Source organism: Talaromyces marneffei, chromosome 2 (genome assembly GCF_009556855.1).
Source record: "Talaromyces marneffei chromosome 2, complete sequence".
Classification (NCBI taxonomy): Eukaryota; Fungi; Ascomycota; class Eurotiomycetes; order Eurotiales; family Trichocomaceae; genus Talaromyces; species Talaromyces marneffei.
In genome coordinates this window covers 617,141-634,442 of record NC_072349.1, presented here as the reverse complement: position 1 = coordinate 634,442, position 17,302 = coordinate 617,141, and the positions used below count along the sequence as shown (strand labels likewise).

General features: G+C 45.2%; 7 protein-coding genes across 7 annotated transcripts; 2 read left to right on the top strand and 5 right to left on the bottom strand.

Moving 5' to 3' along the window:
• Nucleotides 1-1,417: 1,417 nt before the first annotated feature.
• On the top strand, nt 1,418-2,569 carry EYB26_002569 (uncharacterized protein; the record flags this gene model as incomplete). The annotated part of the gene is made up of 1 exon (XM_054261874.1): nt 2,069-2,569. The coding sequence occupies one exon, from the start codon at nt 2,069-2,071 to the stop codon at nt 2,567-2,569; it is 501 nt and encodes a 166-aa protein (XP_054117849.1).
• Nucleotides 2,570-5,390: 2,821 nt separating this feature from the next.
• On the bottom strand, nt 5,391-7,385 carry EYB26_002568 (uncharacterized protein; the record flags this gene model as incomplete). Its single annotated transcript, XM_054261873.1, has 5 exons — nt 5,391-5,425; nt 5,487-5,753; nt 6,024-7,101; nt 7,193-7,208; nt 7,309-7,385. 5 exons carry the CDS (start codon nt 7,383-7,385, stop codon nt 5,391-5,393), a joined length of 1,473 nt encoding a protein of 490 aa, XP_054117848.1.
• A 487-nt stretch (nt 7,386-7,872) lies between these two features.
• On the top strand, nt 7,873-8,675 carry EYB26_002567 (uncharacterized protein; the record flags this gene model as incomplete). The annotated part of the gene is made up of 2 exons (XM_054261872.1): nt 7,873-8,001; nt 8,148-8,675. 2 exons carry the CDS (start codon nt 7,873-7,875, stop codon nt 8,673-8,675), a joined length of 657 nt encoding a protein of 218 aa, XP_054117847.1.
• A 576-nt stretch (nt 8,676-9,251) lies between these two features.
• Nucleotides 9,252-10,079, bottom strand: EYB26_002566 (uncharacterized protein; the record flags this gene model as incomplete). The annotated part of the gene is made up of 1 exon (XM_054261871.1): nt 9,252-10,079. The coding sequence occupies one exon, from the start codon at nt 10,077-10,079 to the stop codon at nt 9,252-9,254; it is 828 nt and encodes a 275-aa protein (XP_054117846.1).
• A 1,589-nt stretch (nt 10,080-11,668) lies between these two features.
• Nucleotides 11,669-12,657, bottom strand: EYB26_002565 (uncharacterized protein; the record flags this gene model as incomplete). The annotated part of the gene is made up of 2 exons (XM_054261870.1): nt 11,669-12,524; nt 12,578-12,657. The coding sequence occupies 2 exons, from the start codon at nt 12,655-12,657 to the stop codon at nt 11,669-11,671; spliced, it is 936 nt and encodes a 311-aa protein (XP_054117845.1).
• A 671-nt stretch (nt 12,658-13,328) lies between these two features.
• Nucleotides 13,329-14,678, bottom strand: EYB26_002564 (uncharacterized protein; the record flags this gene model as incomplete). Its single annotated transcript, XM_054261869.1, has 1 exon — nt 13,329-14,678. The coding sequence occupies one exon, from the start codon at nt 14,676-14,678 to the stop codon at nt 13,329-13,331; it is 1,350 nt and encodes a 449-aa protein (XP_054117844.1).
• A 1,254-nt stretch (nt 14,679-15,932) lies between these two features.
• EYB26_002563 (uncharacterized protein) lies at nt 15,933-16,441 on the bottom strand (the record flags this gene model as incomplete). The annotated part of the gene is made up of 2 exons (XM_054261868.1): nt 15,933-16,116; nt 16,203-16,441. The coding sequence occupies 2 exons, from the start codon at nt 16,439-16,441 to the stop codon at nt 15,933-15,935; spliced, it is 423 nt and encodes a 140-aa protein (XP_054117843.1).
• Nucleotides 16,442-17,302: the final 861 nt, after the last annotated feature.

Here is a 17,302-nt window from a genome sequence, read left to right as displayed (position 1 = left end):
TAATCAACTCATCTGCGTTGAACAACCCTTTATGATGGTCACTTGAGCCCAAGATAGTTTTCTCAGTTTGCCAGAATTTCCTATTGCTTTGACTATACGAAGACGCGAATACTAAATAGTCAGAATAAATAATTACTTGACACTTTTTGAGGGTAACTTGGTGTTTGCGACAGTGGGTTACCGGTAACCTAGCTCATTGACCGGAAGTCAGCAAGGTTTTAGTCCTACGGACTAGAAAAGGATTCCGTAGGACAGGATCAACCTCGCTCTATCTGGATTCTTGCATTCAAAACTGTAGGTATACAAATTAAATCTGCACGCTACGCTACCCAAGGCGCTGGGATGGGAAGATATTGGGGCGAATAACAACAACGAACAAGCGATCTATCCCTGCATATGTAAACAGAAACACAGCTAGCTCGCATGCAGGTGTTCACAAGGTTCAAAGAAAAATGACTCGATGATCAGAAGGATGTGTTCCCAACAGCTGCATGACTACAACTGCACTGAGTCACTGAGTCCGTAGCATTAAGGTGTAGCGAAGCCCCTCGGTCAATGGCACAAGATCCGTTTCGACCCGATCTGCCTTCCATTATGCATTTGAATGATGCACGAGGAAAGTCAGATATGTGATGCAATGTTGCTCGCGGGGTATACTGCCTATCTCGACTTGACTAGTTCGTCAGGTTGACGTGGTTAATCTGTAATTTTCGTACTTGCTAGGAAACATCCCCAACTGTTATGCCCGGTAATCCGACCTGTTTTTGGCATTTTAGTCAACGATAGTCATTACAAGGTTTACTTACATACGGTAGGTATGGTGAATGGGCTACGTATGTACGAAAATATCACTACAGCTACACTGATACTACACTCGGGCCCCCCTAACTTAATGCTTAACCAACTGGTTACTTAGCTAGTTAAGGTAAGCAAAGAGATGGATTGGATGCGCTGAAGTGCTACCCACACTCCCCCCCCCTTCAAGCGAACTAGCAACCGAGCAAACCTTCGGGTAAGAACCTAAGTGATGGTACCTTGAGTGATGTGATGGTCTAATTTCCGGAGTACTCTCCGAAAGCATTTCACAGGGAACAAGAGCTGGTTATACTTCTTCTCCACTCTTTCTTCTTTTTGTAGGTCCAATACAGGATTTCTGTTGAATTACATAGATTCCAGTTCTTTTCATGGACTGGAGCTTCAGCGTGCAACCTTTTTTAGTCGATGCAAGGATCAAGTTTCCTACGGTCTACTGCTGGTCTCAAGTTTCTCTACTTTGATATAGACCCATCTGCTATCCATTATACGCCTACTACATATATCACACCTTTGCCGCATGAATCTGTATGTTCTAGGCGTAGAACCATCAGACGCGCGAGACGAACGTTGGCTGAAATGTCGACCACTGCGGTTAACGAGAATGAGCTTTCTGTCTCAAGATCCCGTGACAAGCAAAATCGAAATAGATGTTCTTGTACAACGAGGTCAATGGAAAGATGCCGAGAGTATTCTTATACGAATGCTAGCAGCTGCAGCTGCGGATGCAAAAGCAGTAGATCAGATCTCGCTAACAACCAGACGGACGACGCCAGTTGACGATAGCCCTGAGGTGCAGAAGAACAAGCTGATGCTGGCACATATATTTCGTCAAGTGGGAAGACCTCAGGATGCTGAAAGTATAGATAAGGATGTTCTCGCGACTCGACAGCGTTTGCTCGGACCAGACGCTCAGGATACGTTGGTGGTTATGTATCATCTGGCGACTGATATCAAGCTACAGCCTGAACGACTATTGGAAGGACTTGCTCTCGAAGAATATGTTCTTGAGGCCGCCGCTCAGATCTACTGGCCGGATGCTTTTGCGGATAGTCCTACCAGAAGCATTACTACAGGTCCTTCGAAATCAGCTATCGACAACTCGCCGGCTATGGACATCTTGATTCGGATGTGTCATGTAGCGGATACATTCTTCATGCAAAACCAAGCGGCACAAGCTGCTAGATTACACGAGACTGTATTACGTTTGTCTACCACAGCTCTTGGGCCAGGCCATCCTTATACGATCGCGGTCATGGATAGCACTGGCAGAGATTACGTCTCTCAAGGCCGTTTACCAGAAGCGGTGCGTCTACTGCAAGATGCCGCAGAGGCTGGAAAAGTGCACCTAGGATCTCGCGATTCCACAACACGCCGCTGCATTGTCCATCTAGCAGAAGCACACGGCCGCATGACTGCGGAAGGGGATGGCAAAGTGCCGGACACCAAAACGATTTCTATTCTAGAACAGGCGATTAAGATACTCGAAGAAAGTATCGGTCATGATGAAACAGATACTATCTCGTTGAAGTACTATCTAGCTGTTGCGTATGCAAGACTAGACGGCCGATTCAGAGAGTCGGAGGCCTTGCAGAATCAGGTCCTGGGTTGGTGTCGTCGGCAACTAGGCAATCGCACCGTGACGGCGAATTTGATGGTACGTAATCTGGTACTGATGTATCGTCAGCTGGGAAGGATGGACAAGGCGCGAGAGATTGAAAATGAATTCGGACGTATCCGGAGGTCAATATCATGATGGAATTAAACTGTGTCGGAAGACCATCAGTATTGTTCTACGGTATCAGCCTAGTCCTTCTGGTCCCCGTTCCTAATCGACGATCGATTCAAGCCTCGATGGGGTCTTGTTGACAGAGTGTGTGCGCACTAGCTCTGTTCGAAGCTTGAAGAATCTTTGACGAATGTGTCCTCCTAGCACTGGCTGCCTTGATCCCTATCCTGCGTGCGAGGGTACATCCTTCGCCGCAGCCTGCAACCTTAGATTTTGCCGCGTTTCCATCTCCTCTTCAGGAAGCACTGAATGAATTTGGATCAACGCTGCAAAATTACACTTACAACCTCGGTCCGACGGCTTAGATATTAGCCTTACTTATTTTCCACAAATAAGACAACATTATGACAGAAGAAGAACGGGCTGAGCAACGGAGAATGTATTCCGCTCATGTTAGATAAACTGTCGTCAATTAAGTTAATAAAACCAGAGTACATACGGACTCCGAGTCCGCCGCGACCTTGCAAGGGCGCACTCCGTGGCTAGGTGCGGAGTATTGTTGGGTGTGATTCTCTCAGTTTCTACGAAAAATGTGGATTATAACCGCCTTTTCGAAGGAAATGAAAGCAAGTCTTTTGGTCCCGACAGTGTGGTAAATTACTTGTGGCGCTGATAACCAACATGTTTTTCAATTATTTAGTTAACTAGTAATTTATTTAGCAGATTAGTCAATTCCTAGATAGGTAGTAATTGGCGGCTGAATCGATTTAGGTACATCAGCATGCAGCCCTAGATTGCAGAAACTCCGGAGTCCTCCTTAAGTGTAAGGCCGCGGATCCTTCCGTGTTGCAGGAATCCTGCGAATGGGATCATCATTTTGAAATATAGCCAACGAAAATGCACTCATTGATTGTTGTTCTCGATGCGATAATGGGGTGGTTATCTGACGAAGAGTCCATTGAATTTATAAATTAACTAACTAACTTAGCTCATGAGCTGGCCGTTACAGAACTGGAATACAACCGGGGTCGGAGATCTGTATCAGTTAACTTACAACTGCAATCAGCCCCAATGACTAGTAATCCTTGGCGTATTGTGGTTATGGTTGGTTCTACGTATGGATACACGTAATCTCAGTTCACAGTGTCGATTAGAAAATAATTTGACATTCAGTTCGCTGTTGATTTGATCAGTTTGCTGCCAATTCGAAACCGAGATGATTGCGCGCCAAAAATTACTTAATTAGGAAAGTTCGGGGCACATCCCAATTAGGGCAGTTAGGGCAAACTTACATATAAACCTGCATTCGCAAGTCGCCTCTCGCGGAAGTTCGCTGTCTTGTTGAGAGTCACATTACAGATGTTACTTTCAATTGACCTTGATTTCAGGTTATGCGCAATTTCTGAACTTCACCAGGCAAACGCCCATGTAAACTTCTAGGCCTTTAACAGAATGCCTGTTGACATGACTTATAAATGGAGCAACTTAGGCAAGTAGCTTCATTGTTAAAGTGTAACTCACCCCGCTATTTCATTTGTATTCTCCTTGCATCCAGTTAAAAGGTTGGCCCCGCACTTATTGTACACCTGGGCATCAGTCCCCTTACGGGGACTCGCGTTTGATACCTCGACCATGGAAATTCTAAAACCAGCCAGCTAAGACGAACCATATCGAGTAGTTATATGTTGGTTCTGAATTGTAATTATGGATTATACGCATCCAGTACCAGTAAGTACTCTTGTTATGAACATTGGGATTTCAACTATGAATCCCGTCAACGGAGCAGCAAAGCCCTAACTCCCGCCACCAGCCAAAACACTCCAGGTGCTTCCCAAGATATCACCGGTCAGTTGAGTATTATGCTTCAAATAGTTATGTAGTAACCCATTTTCTAAATCAGCTATGTTAACCTTATTCTCCACCCTAGAAAACTTGATTTGGTGTGCCCCTATGTTGTATTTACCACAAAGTGCAAATTCCGGCTTAAGTAAGTTTGTATAGTAGTTAGTTAACTAGCTCAACTGGTATTGTGTTTTATCGCTTAAATCGTGTGAGTTATACCTGTATTTACATACCACGTATGTCCGCCCGGGCTTTGACCTACATTGCTGTCGTCTTGATACACCGAACGGCTATGGGGGCCGAATTCATGTCGGCGCTAGAAAGATTGGTTGATGTCATAAAGGTAGACAGATATGATATCGATAAATTTGGAATTGTTGTAGAAACTCTAAAAGGTAGGATCCCTATGACGATCTTATCTACTACTCTTATACGTAGTAGGGACTATAGATGTGAGGTTACTAAATAGGCTAAAGTCAACGATTGGAAGATCGTATGATCGTAGAAATTCATATATGCATTGATACATTGATACAAGCTAGTCAGACGTCAAACTTGTAACCCAATCATGCATGCTGAAAAGTTATTGGTACGCATGCATGTCAGCAAACTAACCTGACCGGAATCCTCATGTACCAGGGACTCCGAGAATGAATGACAACCCTACTACGTAGAACCTGCATAGGTATTGACCAGTTATCTTTCACAAAACAAGTTTACTTAGCTAACTAGCTGTGTTCTAGATTATATCAATGAGTCAAGCCTTGTTTGGTCCAGCCAATAACTGAGAGTTTCAACCGATTGGTTTTAGGTAACTGATTCGGTGTCCGAGCATTCAATGTTTTAGTAATAAAATTAAACTTTCAGAGAATCTATTAATCGTATATATCTAACTAATGAGTGGAGAGCGCGTATAAAGGTAACATGTTACACTGTCAGCAAAAAGGTGAGAATTTACGTCATGCTCGGTGCATACCACAGCTACCAGATATAGAGAGCAACGCATTCATTTATGTCCCCAGTGTCCGATCAATTGATATGCTGCTGCTGTCAGTGATGAAACTCATCATGTGTAGATTCCCTCTCTAGTTATGCGCCTCACCGTATAATGTGTCTTCCGAATCCAAAAACTTCTCGACTATGTTCTGAGATGAAGTCCCCAAAGTCGACCAACAACCACTGTTTTGGAAAGTTCGAAGACGCAATGCTTCTCGGCAGATAGAGGTTCCAATCGCTTTAATCCTGCTGGCGGCGGGATTAATCAAACAGAGGGGATTGCGAATGCTATTGTGTTCCTCCTTAGCTCCCCTGTCTCTGCCATCACCGGAGTAGCCGAGCCGGTTGATCGAGGTTGGAATGTATACCATCACTAATTCCAAGACGACGTCTTGCTTGGCACAAAAACGGATGAATCAGGTACATGGAGTGGTTGTGAAACGAATCGTTACAAATAAAGCCCAGCCTGAACGTCACATATATCAATGTGTTTGAGCCATTGACCTATGGCAGTGACTAACTAAATCACGTGGGGAGGAGCTTTTATAAGTTTTGTAAAGGTTGCTCCGTAGATCATAAAAAAGGTCCGTGTCTGTAGTAATCTATCACACCTTCTTAAATATATAGCTCTTGACTTTTTTACCCACGTTGTTAGCTAAGAGTTGAAAGCGGTCATTCTCAGTCCGCAGCTCGGCATCAATATCTGGTGAGAAGTCTAGTGCCCCCAAGAGAACAATTTTTAGTATGAGATGAAAGAGACGTAAGAAAGAAACTGAAATAGGTTCAGAACTAGGAGGTTGTTGCTCCGTCTGAATGAGTTCAAGGCTAATAGGCCATGATTCCAAAGAATATAGCAGAGCTGCTCTCTCAGATAGTAGTTGAAGAGCAATTTCTTCTGTTTCAACTTGCGAAACTCTGTCGAGAAATTCAAGTGTCAGCGAGGAGATCCTTGTGAGTTCTGTCCGCATATCAGGTGCAATTGTGCGGAGATCGCGAGATTCAACAGGCTGTCGAAGAGGCAGCGTTCCACATGCCTCGGCTGTCGTTGGAGGTTCTGCAAATTTACATGGCGCAGCAAACATCTTAATGATGAAAACATCTAGGAGAGGTAATTCATCGTGGTGTGCTGGTACCAATTTGTTCACGGTAACAAGACCTGGTCTTGCCCGGTATTCATGCATGATACTGAGTCCACGAACGATATGCTGGGCCATTGCAGCGTGATTTTTCCGTACTTGCTCAATGCTAATGAAGATCTGACAGCAAAGTAATGCCGACTTTAACCCGACGGAGCCCGGGTATGACAAGTTAGACGCAAGGCCCCCCAAAGCGGCAGTGTATTGTTGAAGGCCGTAGTCATAGCTCAGGGTCTGCTGACCGTTCCCGAACGTCTCGAGATCTTCCCGCAGAGCTCTGAGAGACAAGAGTGCATGTTGTAGAGGCGGATCAGTCAAGCTGGCTTGGAGGACTTGCCTGGCTTCTTCATCGCAGCCCAGCTTCGCATCACACATGGTTTTGATTGAGAAGTGACGATTAAGAAGATCAATCTCCTGAGGGGTGATCTCAACCAAGGCAGATTGTTGACCAATGTCTGACTTTATGCTGCCAACAAACATGTTGTTGATGGATTGGTTGGTGAAAACTCTAAAAGGGTCCTGGTAGCCATCGCAAGTACGACCAGTGCTAGAGCATTTTCGGCAAAACGGCTTATTCTCATCGCACTTGGTTCGAGTTAGCGAGATGTGATAATCACTGACAACATGGTCGGCCTGTTAGGCCAGCATGAAAGGAGAAATGAATGTTGCGGACTACCTTGATTTTCCTAATCCTATTCCAGGTTAAGCACAATCACAACAGAGCCGATCTTCAAACTGAAACAACAACTTGGGATGTGAACCAGTGATAGGATCTGTACAATATGAACTGACCTACAGGTTCCACAACCAGTTTTCACCTTGGCTCTACATTCCATGTTCCGTTTGCGAGCCGCAACACTTCCAGTCATCGTTGGGCTTGTTGTAACCTTAGTTCGGTATATGTGTTTCAAACTCGATCACTAGAGGATTCATTAAAATTGTAATTGCCGAGAGACCCGAGTAAACGAATCGAAAGAGGTAGGCAAGAGGAAGGAGAATTAAGCATGAGGTTAGATTTGAATGGTCGAACAGACATCAACGCTAACCTGATTGCGTTGCGAGAGCGAACCGGCCAATCATGTCAATAGTTCCATATTCAGCTTTCATACATATTGGCGAAGATAGAAAAGGGCTTCTTGCTTTATCAGGCATACGCTGAGGTGTGATGGAATTTGATTTGTAATTTTCTCGGTGGAAGTAAAAGCATCCAGCCCCCTGTAGAGACGGCTGGCCCAATGTCTGTGGCTTAAATACCAAGGGGCTGTCCCAATCTCTCTCGAAGTTAAGTACTTCTACCCAATGTCAAGGATCACAAGCAGTGCCAAATTCGCGTCAAAAAAACGGTACATCTCGAAAATGACATCCTTTACTCTATATGGTGCTCGCGGCTCGACCTGCACTGATCGTGTCCGTCTAACTCTCGCCGAAGGTGGCTTTACGGATTACGAACTTGTATTTCTCGACCTGCAAAAAGGGATGCAAAGAGTGAGTGACCCATTTCTCTTGGAAGATAGGGCTGCCTCTTCTTGCGACTGTGGATTGCGTCAAGCTTCAAATCTCTGTTCGCTTGTCAATATTTGTTTCTCCTGTGTGCAACGTTCGATTCTTATAGCTAACGCCGTTCTCCCCAGTCCCAAGAACATCTGAAACGTCACCCATGGGGCAAGGTACCTGCAATAACATTTCCCGATGGCTTTACTCTCTACGAGAGTCGTGCAATCTGCAAATACCTCGCAAGGAAGTACTCCTTTCCTCTTCTACCCCCGGACTCCGACATCGAAACTGCGGCACTGTTCGACCAGGCGCAGTGCGTAGAAATGTCCTACTTCGCAGAACCCGCAGGTAAAATTGCATTTGAAAAATTTGTCAAAAGGTTTCTTGGACTTATCCCCAATGAAGCCGTTATCTCAGATGCACTGCGGTCACTCGAAATGTTTTTCGATGTTGCGGAAAGTCTCTTACACGACAGAGAGTACATGGCTGGAAATGACTTTACTCTCGTGGACATCTACTACATTCCGCTGATTCAACGGCTTTTTACTTGCGGATATGGAGATATCATCGTCAGTCGCAAAGCCGTGAATGCTTGGTGGGAGCGCTGCGTGAATCGGCCAGCCATACAAAGGATGTGGGCTGCTGACAAGGAGGCTGCGGTTTGACGAGCTTCGGATACCGTGGATAAAAAAGAAGGGATATGAAGAGGAACAATTGAATATTCTAGGTATCACCCTTAGCCCGCTATCAGAGAATAATACAAATAGGCCCAAATGGCCCATGTCGATCTAGTCCAAAGCTCTCCCATTCTAGGCCAGCTCATGATGTAAAACTGAAGAGCATGGAAAAGACAAACTATTACAGAGTCCAAGAGGGGTTTATAAATGTTAGTTTTACAATGTGACAGAATGTTGTCAAATATGGCTGGTCAATAAGTTAATGTTTACATAAACGAGATAAACGAGCAATGCTACCTAGATAAGTTTCGACTCAATAGAATTGATAATTGCCACTAAATAATAGAAATGACTGACTAGTTAAGAATTGTCAATTTGATATGTACAGTAATGAGTCCAATATAAAGCACTTGTTCCATCCTTCCATTTTCATAAGATCAAATTCATCATCATGAGCCTCGTGCAAGGCTATTCTTTCCCAGGACAATTCTTTTTTCTCAGTTGCATCACAAACTCATAGTAACATCAAGAAAAGTTCCGACTGGCCGTTATTCTAATATCTTATCAGACGTAGCTAACAACAACCTCGGACGAGCTAGGAACAGACACAGAGGTCAAGACCTTGTTGTTCTGCTTGATGTCAATAATGTCGGCACCAGTGGTACCAACAGACTTTCCATTGGACAAGCCAGCAGAAGCCTTGGTGAAAGTAACAGTGCCGAAGTTGTCAAGAGTTACAAGGCTGCTACCTTCCTCAAAGTCCTCAACAATCCACTCAGCGTTCTGACCACCAAGCTTGGCAGAAGAGCTGGGGGCAGTGAGCTTCTTGCTCACGGTTTTACCCTTGGTAAGGTTCTCAATAGTAGCAGTTCCGGCAGTTGAGGAGCTAGAAACAACGGAGACGGCGATCTTGTCACCGGCGCTGATGGGAAGGCCGGAGAAATCGTAAGCGTAGTCGGGGTACCACTCGTACCAGGCATCGTAGGAAACGGCGCCGCTGGCAGTGACACTGAAGTCAATACCAGTTTGGAGAATGGCATTGCCGTAGGTGTCACCGTCAATACCGACCCAGGCAGATGAAGCTCCAGCCTTGCCGTTAACGGGCTTGGGGGTGGGGACGGTGAATTCAGCATAGACGGAGGTGAAGGTGGTTCCAGCGGGGGGAGCTGTCAAGACAGCTCCGGACCAGTTGGAGGAATAGTCGACATGGGTGGCATTGGTGGGTTCTTCATTGAGTTCTGCGCTGAATGTGCCAGTCGCAGGTCGTCGAGGGTTGCTGAGACGGTTACGTCCAGCGGCGCGTGCCTCGGTGCGGGCAGTAAGACCATGGCTAGAGGGAGCAGCTAAAGCGCTGGCTGCGAAGAGGGCAATAATAGTTGCGGAGAACTTCATTTTGAAAGTAGGTTTAAAGAAAGTTTCTGTCGGTTTTCTTGAGCTACTAGAGGACTGAGAAGTGAATTGTGATTGCGACGGCCAGATAGGAGTTTGGGGGAAATTTCGATCTCTTTATATAGTTTTCTTGAAGCTATCTTCTTTCCTAAAAGGTTACATTTGCGTATCTCGAGTCAGTCTGCTAGATCAGATAAAATTGAGTAAATATGGCGCTAAATGCGTTGTACACTGACGATCACCGTTAGCAATATGGTTAAAAGTCGTTATCTTGATTGTTTATCATCTCATATCCCCTGTAATGACCGTTATGACTCGTATCTACCTTAATACTCTTGATATGTTCATGGTGTTTACGGAATGAGCAGGTAGGATTGCACCAGAATGATAGCAGATATGGTCATTTCATTCGCCGTAAACGAAAGCCTGGACGTCTTCAATTGCTTGTACAACTACTACAGGCCCATTCGATCACCAGCATCGCACACCAATCATTAAGCGCGAATACAGCCAAGAGGTTTCATTTGGGCTAGAGCACATGACAATTATGGACATGATCCTGGCCTAGAGAGAACGCCACTCACCCGTTCCTGGTCCGGGCTGCTTGATATCTCAGTACCTACATCAAAACGCTCACTATCGCCAGACTAAGTAAGACATTGCGAAACAGTTGCGAAATGGAACATTGGGTCTTATACAATACAATCTGCATATAGCGACAAGATAAAGAGAAACGGACCTCCCTAAATAGGGCAAACAACCTAGTTGCCAGGGAATGGCCAGTAATAAGGACGCATTGGCCGTTGGCACGATTGCCACAATTATACCTAACACAACTTAATAGTAGCCTAATTCTCCTTCGCTCCACAGCGGGCACTTTTCTGACCACTCTCGTGCTGTCTGGCGGGATTGAAGATTCGGATTGTTTCATTTGTGGCGCCCAGTAGACGCTGATCATTTTGATCAAGCTCAGCGCCTGCCTAATTTGATGGTGAGCTCAAAGCCCGAGAAACTCTACTTGATTGACTACGTAAAGACGGCGGACCGAGCGAATTGACCAGGTAGTAGGAGTTTCCGTAACGACAGAGCCATCGATTATGTTGTGATTTCTGACCCTGGTTTCGAGCAAGCTACCGTAGTCGAAAGAAATATATCCGATGCAACGTCGGCGCCAGCCATGTTCGGCTAGCCGCGGTGCTTGACAGATGGACCTCGCCTCAAGACCGACTGTGAAGGCAGACGGATTGCAACACACAGGCGTTGAATGAGCGCGTTCTTCTGTTACGGAAGAATGGGAGAATGGAAGAATGTGCAAAAGTGTCTGGCTGGTCGTCTCAATCATGAGCAAGATGTTGTATTGCGGGGAGTCGGAGACATCCGACAAGGCGTGGTTTGGCAGCCGGCTCGGGGATGGGTCCTAATCACGATAGGTATGCGGGATGGAGAAGGCTTGTCCTTTCGCGATCTTCCGGAACGTACGGATTTCCTACTTGAGGCTTCGGAGCACTTCCATATACAGAAGACCATCTAGAGTAAATACAACGTTGATAAGGATACACCGATATGACAGACCCATACAAAAAATATACACGCTAAACGGACATATTCATGGCAATAGCTTTGTGAGGGTCGTATCCCTTGACCACAAACTCCTCTGCCTTCCAACCATCTATACTTGCACCCTTTTCACGAGTGATTTCCAACTCTGGGAATGGTCGTGGCTCACGCTCCAATTGCACCTTGAGTGCATCGACGTGATCAAGGTAGACGTGCGCGTCTCCCATGACATGCGTAAGGCTGCCGGGGACAAGATCACAAACATGAGCCAGCATATGCGTAAGTAGAGCATAACTGGCAATATTGAACGGTACCCCGAGACCCATATCGCAAGACCGTTGATATAATTGACAATGAAGATGACCTTTCGGTTTGTTTTCAGATGTAGTTTCCGCAAGTCCCTGTCCCGGAAACGAGACATAAAACTGCGCAAACATATGACAAGGCGGCAAAACCATCAACTTCAGATCCTTCGGATTCCAGGCCGTGAGAATCATCCGGCGATCATACGGATTGTTGCGCAGCTTGTGTATAATGTCGGCAATCTGATCAACACCTTCTCCCGTATAATCGGCTTTTGCGTCTTTATATTCCGCACCGAAATGGCGCCATTGGAAACCATAGACGGGGCCCAAGTCGCCAACTTCACGGTGAGTCAGACCTAGATTGTCGAGGAATTCGCGAGAGCCATTGCCGTCCCAGATCTTTACGCCGACTTCGTTGAGCGCGATGGATGATGTGTTACCCTCGATGAACCAGAGGAGTTCGGCGATGACGGCGCGGAGAAAGACACGTTTCGTTGTGAGGAGAGGCAAGATCGGGCGTCCGTTATCGTTGAGTTGGAATTTGAATGGTCGTGGCGCGAAGATCGATAGGGTTCCTGTGCCTGTTCTGAGCGGTATTAGTTTGTTTCCTTGCTGTGATGCTCAGTCAACATGACTCACCGATCTGGTCGGCGCTCGCCGTGATCGAGGATCTCACGAATGAGATCGAGGTATTGGTTTTCTTCGTGCGGTGTAGTCATTTTTCTATAGAATCTAAACGCAGAACAACTAGCAAGAAGTCTAGGGTGGTTGGTGATCTAGAAGCCGAAGTGGGATAAATTGAAATGTCAACTGACGCGACGCGCGACGGGACGCGGTGGTGGGGTACCGGCAAGGGTTATTTAGGGTTATCAACCAGTAACGAATGCATAATATAACCCTAACGGAAAGCATTTTCTATCAATCTCCTGCTTAGCTGCCAGCTGATCATGACCCTGCACAGACTGCAAAAAAAAAAAAAAAAAAAAAACGTAGAGAGAATCGAACGTGGATTTTAGAAGCCTTTGAAACTATCCCTGAGACTATCCTGACTATCAATCTCTTGTGTATTTCGTTGAAACCTACTGCAGATGATGAAATGCTCCGGCAAGATTTTCATCGCGATCTTGCGAAGCGTATGCCTTTATTGATCGATATTCTTCTTGGGAAGGCATCTTGTACGAATATCATATCTCCCTCGTATTCGTGGTGAATTGTTATAATATTTGAAGTGGATGACTGATCGGTCTCATCATTGTAGGGTTGCGGCGAGGTAGAAAGAAAAGAATGAAAGGAATATCTACCTAGGTAGCTATGCAATCCATAAATGTAGCCAGTTGCCTTGTCAACACTAACTTTTCAATACTTGTTCTCCTAAGTCCTCCAGATGTCACTACATTGACCAATCAATATCCCGGCGCCATCGATCTGCATTCTTTCTCGCGTGGAGGCTATCCCATTCTTGCATGTGGTTTCTCAAGTCTTTTGAAAGCCGGCGCCACTGCCCTCCTAGTAATCTGAAAAGTTCTAGCCTAAAAAGTTCATCCCATCGGTTCGCTATGAGTGAGGTTTTGAAAAAGTGACTTTCAGAGCTCTTTGGAGATCCCAACACCGGATCAATGAACCTTTCATCCATATGTGCAAGTCCGAGGTAACCTTGTCGTTTGTAGTCCCAGATACAGAGACCAAGGTAGTCCGGAAACTGGGGATCATAGCCGTCTGAATTTGAAAGTCTTGTAGTCCAATTATCAAACCAGCAGGACCAATAGCAGGCCCTGTAGCCGCTGTTCATTTGGTTAATGCTTGTATGTAAATGCCCATTGTGTAGCCCCTCATTGGCTTCTGCGACGGGCTTCGGCTCTTCGAGTATCCAGTGTGAAGTTTCCTTGAATATAGTGGAAAATGTCCATTCTGCAAGCCTGATCCCTCGACATTCCCGACGATTTAAAGGCACGAAGCCGGTATTATGGTATTCACAACTAAGAAATTCATGAGTTGCTGTTTGCACACACTTCATTTCTTCGATTTCATGATGTGTATTCCAAACGTTCTCTGGTTTCATACAGGGTCCAATGCATTGGCTGATCTTCTGTATTATGGCACGATATTGAGAAAATAAGTAATCCTCCGTCTCCTCGAGGTCAGGGCAAAGTAATTTGATGTTCCAATAAATCATCAATTTCCAATATGCTCGCGTAATGCGCATCTTTTCAGCCCAGGATGGTGACCACCAGGCAACTGCTCGGAAAAAGATGTTATTTTTAGATTTTATCGGACGAAAACCTGGCTCTTTTATATCTGTATATGGAGCGCACCATATCTCTTCGTGGATATTTTGGAGAAGAGAAACGAAGCATATGTGTTGAAGAATCTCTATGCGGTATGCTGTAAGAACTAGGTAGCGAGGGCCTGGTGTTCCGGTTGCAAAGGCAGAAGTTGCTGGAGCTGTAGTAAGTACATCTTCTGGTAGCTCTTTATTGTATTTATTAACCAGCTTTTCAAAGGTTGGATGTGGTGATATCGCTGAGAATGTACCTATTATGGCAATCATTCGGGCTAGATGCTTGAATTCGGGGATAGAACGTTCTATCACTGGATCTAGAATACGAGCTGGGCTGAGTTGAAATGCCGAATTCACGCTCGCAGATGCGCATATGAATTTATAGATTGATGGAAGATCTAGTGCGTGTTGAAGAATGATTTCCAGCACCTCAACTGGAAGGCAAGATAAGGATGTAGTCATTTTTATATTGCCCAAGACATGTAGTATAGTTCACTATTATTGTGGACAGTAAGTATTTATCAAGATGAAAATTTATCTTTTAAGCGATTGAGAGAAATAGCAAGGGATGGTTAGGCTGCAGTCGAAGAATCATTATGATGGAGCCAGAGTGTGGACGACGGAGCTCCAGATGTCATTGTTGTCGCAAAAGTCTACTCTTGACGTACTTTTCTTTGTATGATAGTAACTTCGAAAAAGATAGGAAAATTATGATGTCTAACAAGGAAATAAATAGCTTCATATCATCAAAGGCATTGTTGAGTCTATCCGAGAACTGCAACCTTCTATCAACAAATTCGAACAACATCTGGCCACAGGAATGCCATGGGACACCGTTTTCAGAGCCACATGGTGGAGGAAAGCCGCCACGTAATCTATTTCGTCCCTTCACAAGGGTTATTATTCGTAGACGCCGAGAATGCAAGATATCTTGTGGATATGTGGAAGATTGGACACTGTAACAGCTCACACAAAGATCACATATCTGACATTTATTAGTCCACTTCTGCATAAGATCGATTTTGCGGAGGCTTTCATGAAATAGATTTAAGAAAACAAGGTGCTAATGAGCCCGCAGGGACCTTTGATACTTGCGTTTCTCTACTCACCGTCGCCATCGCTGAGTCACCAAAAGAAGAATAACCTGATTTGAGGGGAGCTCTGGGCTAGGTTGAGTATAAACCTCATGTCAAAATTCAATAGGGGCGAGAGCCAGCCTGATGGCGTAGTCTTGGGGTATCCGTCTACTAGGCAGCGAAGGTCAAGGCTCTATACCAGGTGACGAATACATCCATCTGATTGAGCCACCACACTTGCCGAAGCGATGGCTCATTTTTGCCGCAGGATGAATTCCAGAAACTTTGACCGATGCCCCACTACTGGTATTTAATTATTTCAATAGTCTTCTCAGAGTACTGGAGTACTGTAAGGGATATCTCTGGTAGGAGCACTTGATGAAGCGTTGTGATCCAGAGCGCACATCAGTCCTCTCAGATACAAAGACACCATTGCTAACCGCCATCATCCAAATATAGAGCATGATTTGCTCTCAATACTAGACCATTCTACTACAATGGTAGGGTCAGGGCTGTCATGTCACAATTTTATGCGTAAAGAGATTACATCCCGTACCTGACCTACAGATCAATTGGTCCCCCTTGTAAAGAGCTCATTACATTCTCGCATCCATGTGCTAAAATATGGGAGCAACCTAGGTCAGTACTTGGCCTGATCCTCCGCATGCGCCATGTCCTTATTGTTGATGGGCGCAAACACCCAGGCTCTTTCAATCTTGCGGTTGACGTGATAGATTTCCAAGGGATCCATATTCCTCGTATTAACGCCGCAGTCAGCTGCAGTACCGTCTGGGTTCTTCAACTCAAACGGCCACCAATAACATCTATGTTCAGGCCAAAGAAAGAAGTAAGTTCAGCTAACCCTTGAGTACATTGAGATTCCACAAACGACGAGCAGATCGAGACTCACACGCATCCACAATTCTCGCAGAAATCGAACGATTTCTCTTTATCTCCCCAAACATACTTGGAGACTTTGGCGCCTTCTTTCATGTCGAATTTGACCTCGTCCACTTTATAGTATCCCCAAGCGGCTGCGTAGCGACGACAGATTGTACATTGGCATTCGTTGATTTCCTCTGGTTGGCGAGGCACGATCACGGTGATGGCGCCACAATGGCAGGCAGATTTGAGGGGTTTGTCCGCCATCTTAATCAAAAGGGCAGGCCCGAGCAGAGTGAAATGAAAAGGCAAGGATTTTTTTTTGTTTATTGAAGAGGAGACAAGCTTTGATCTTGATCTTGACGCCTTGGATGCCTAGCCAGACCCGTATTATGGAAAGCGATGAGTGGATCAGTGATGTCTATTCTGCCAATAGTAGATGGACTAGTGATAATGATGGGATACCTAATGGTTAGTTACCGGTAACCCTGCACCTGATAGAGATAATTAACACATGCAATAATTCACGCATAATTCGCCCATGCAATTTTCTATGGTTCTAGTTCATATTTTGCGCAGTCCTGTAAAGTCGCACTGCCCACCAGATTATTGGAGGTTATTACAAGAAGCAGTAAGGTCTCCTGTTCACACTGCCGACGGCGAGTTCTTTAGAATGCTGCTATAGCTAACAAACAATATCGACCGATGCTGTAGGATCAATTATTGTTTTCAAAGGTCAGATATTACTATAGTAATATGGGCCATTATCCGTCACAGTCCTGACGTTACTACTATTGTTAATCCACTACAGCGACCATCATTGATGGATTGATTATAGTATGTAAGCCTAATTCTACACAATTGGCGCCATGTGAATCGCTTCTAAATTCCGTTCTTTTTCTTATTGAAAGTGTGTGGTTTCAATCTGACTCTTGGCCTCGAATGACCTCGGTCCTATCTACGCTCAGAGGCTGCATCGCATGATGACCATATCAAACATACAAAACACCAAGGAAACTTGTGTCACGGTAGACCTATCCCTTTCACTATACCACTCTCCTCGCCATAAGTAAAAGGGCACTTATGTTTCTCTTGGTGTCTTCAATAGGCCCAGGTATCAAGCCAAGG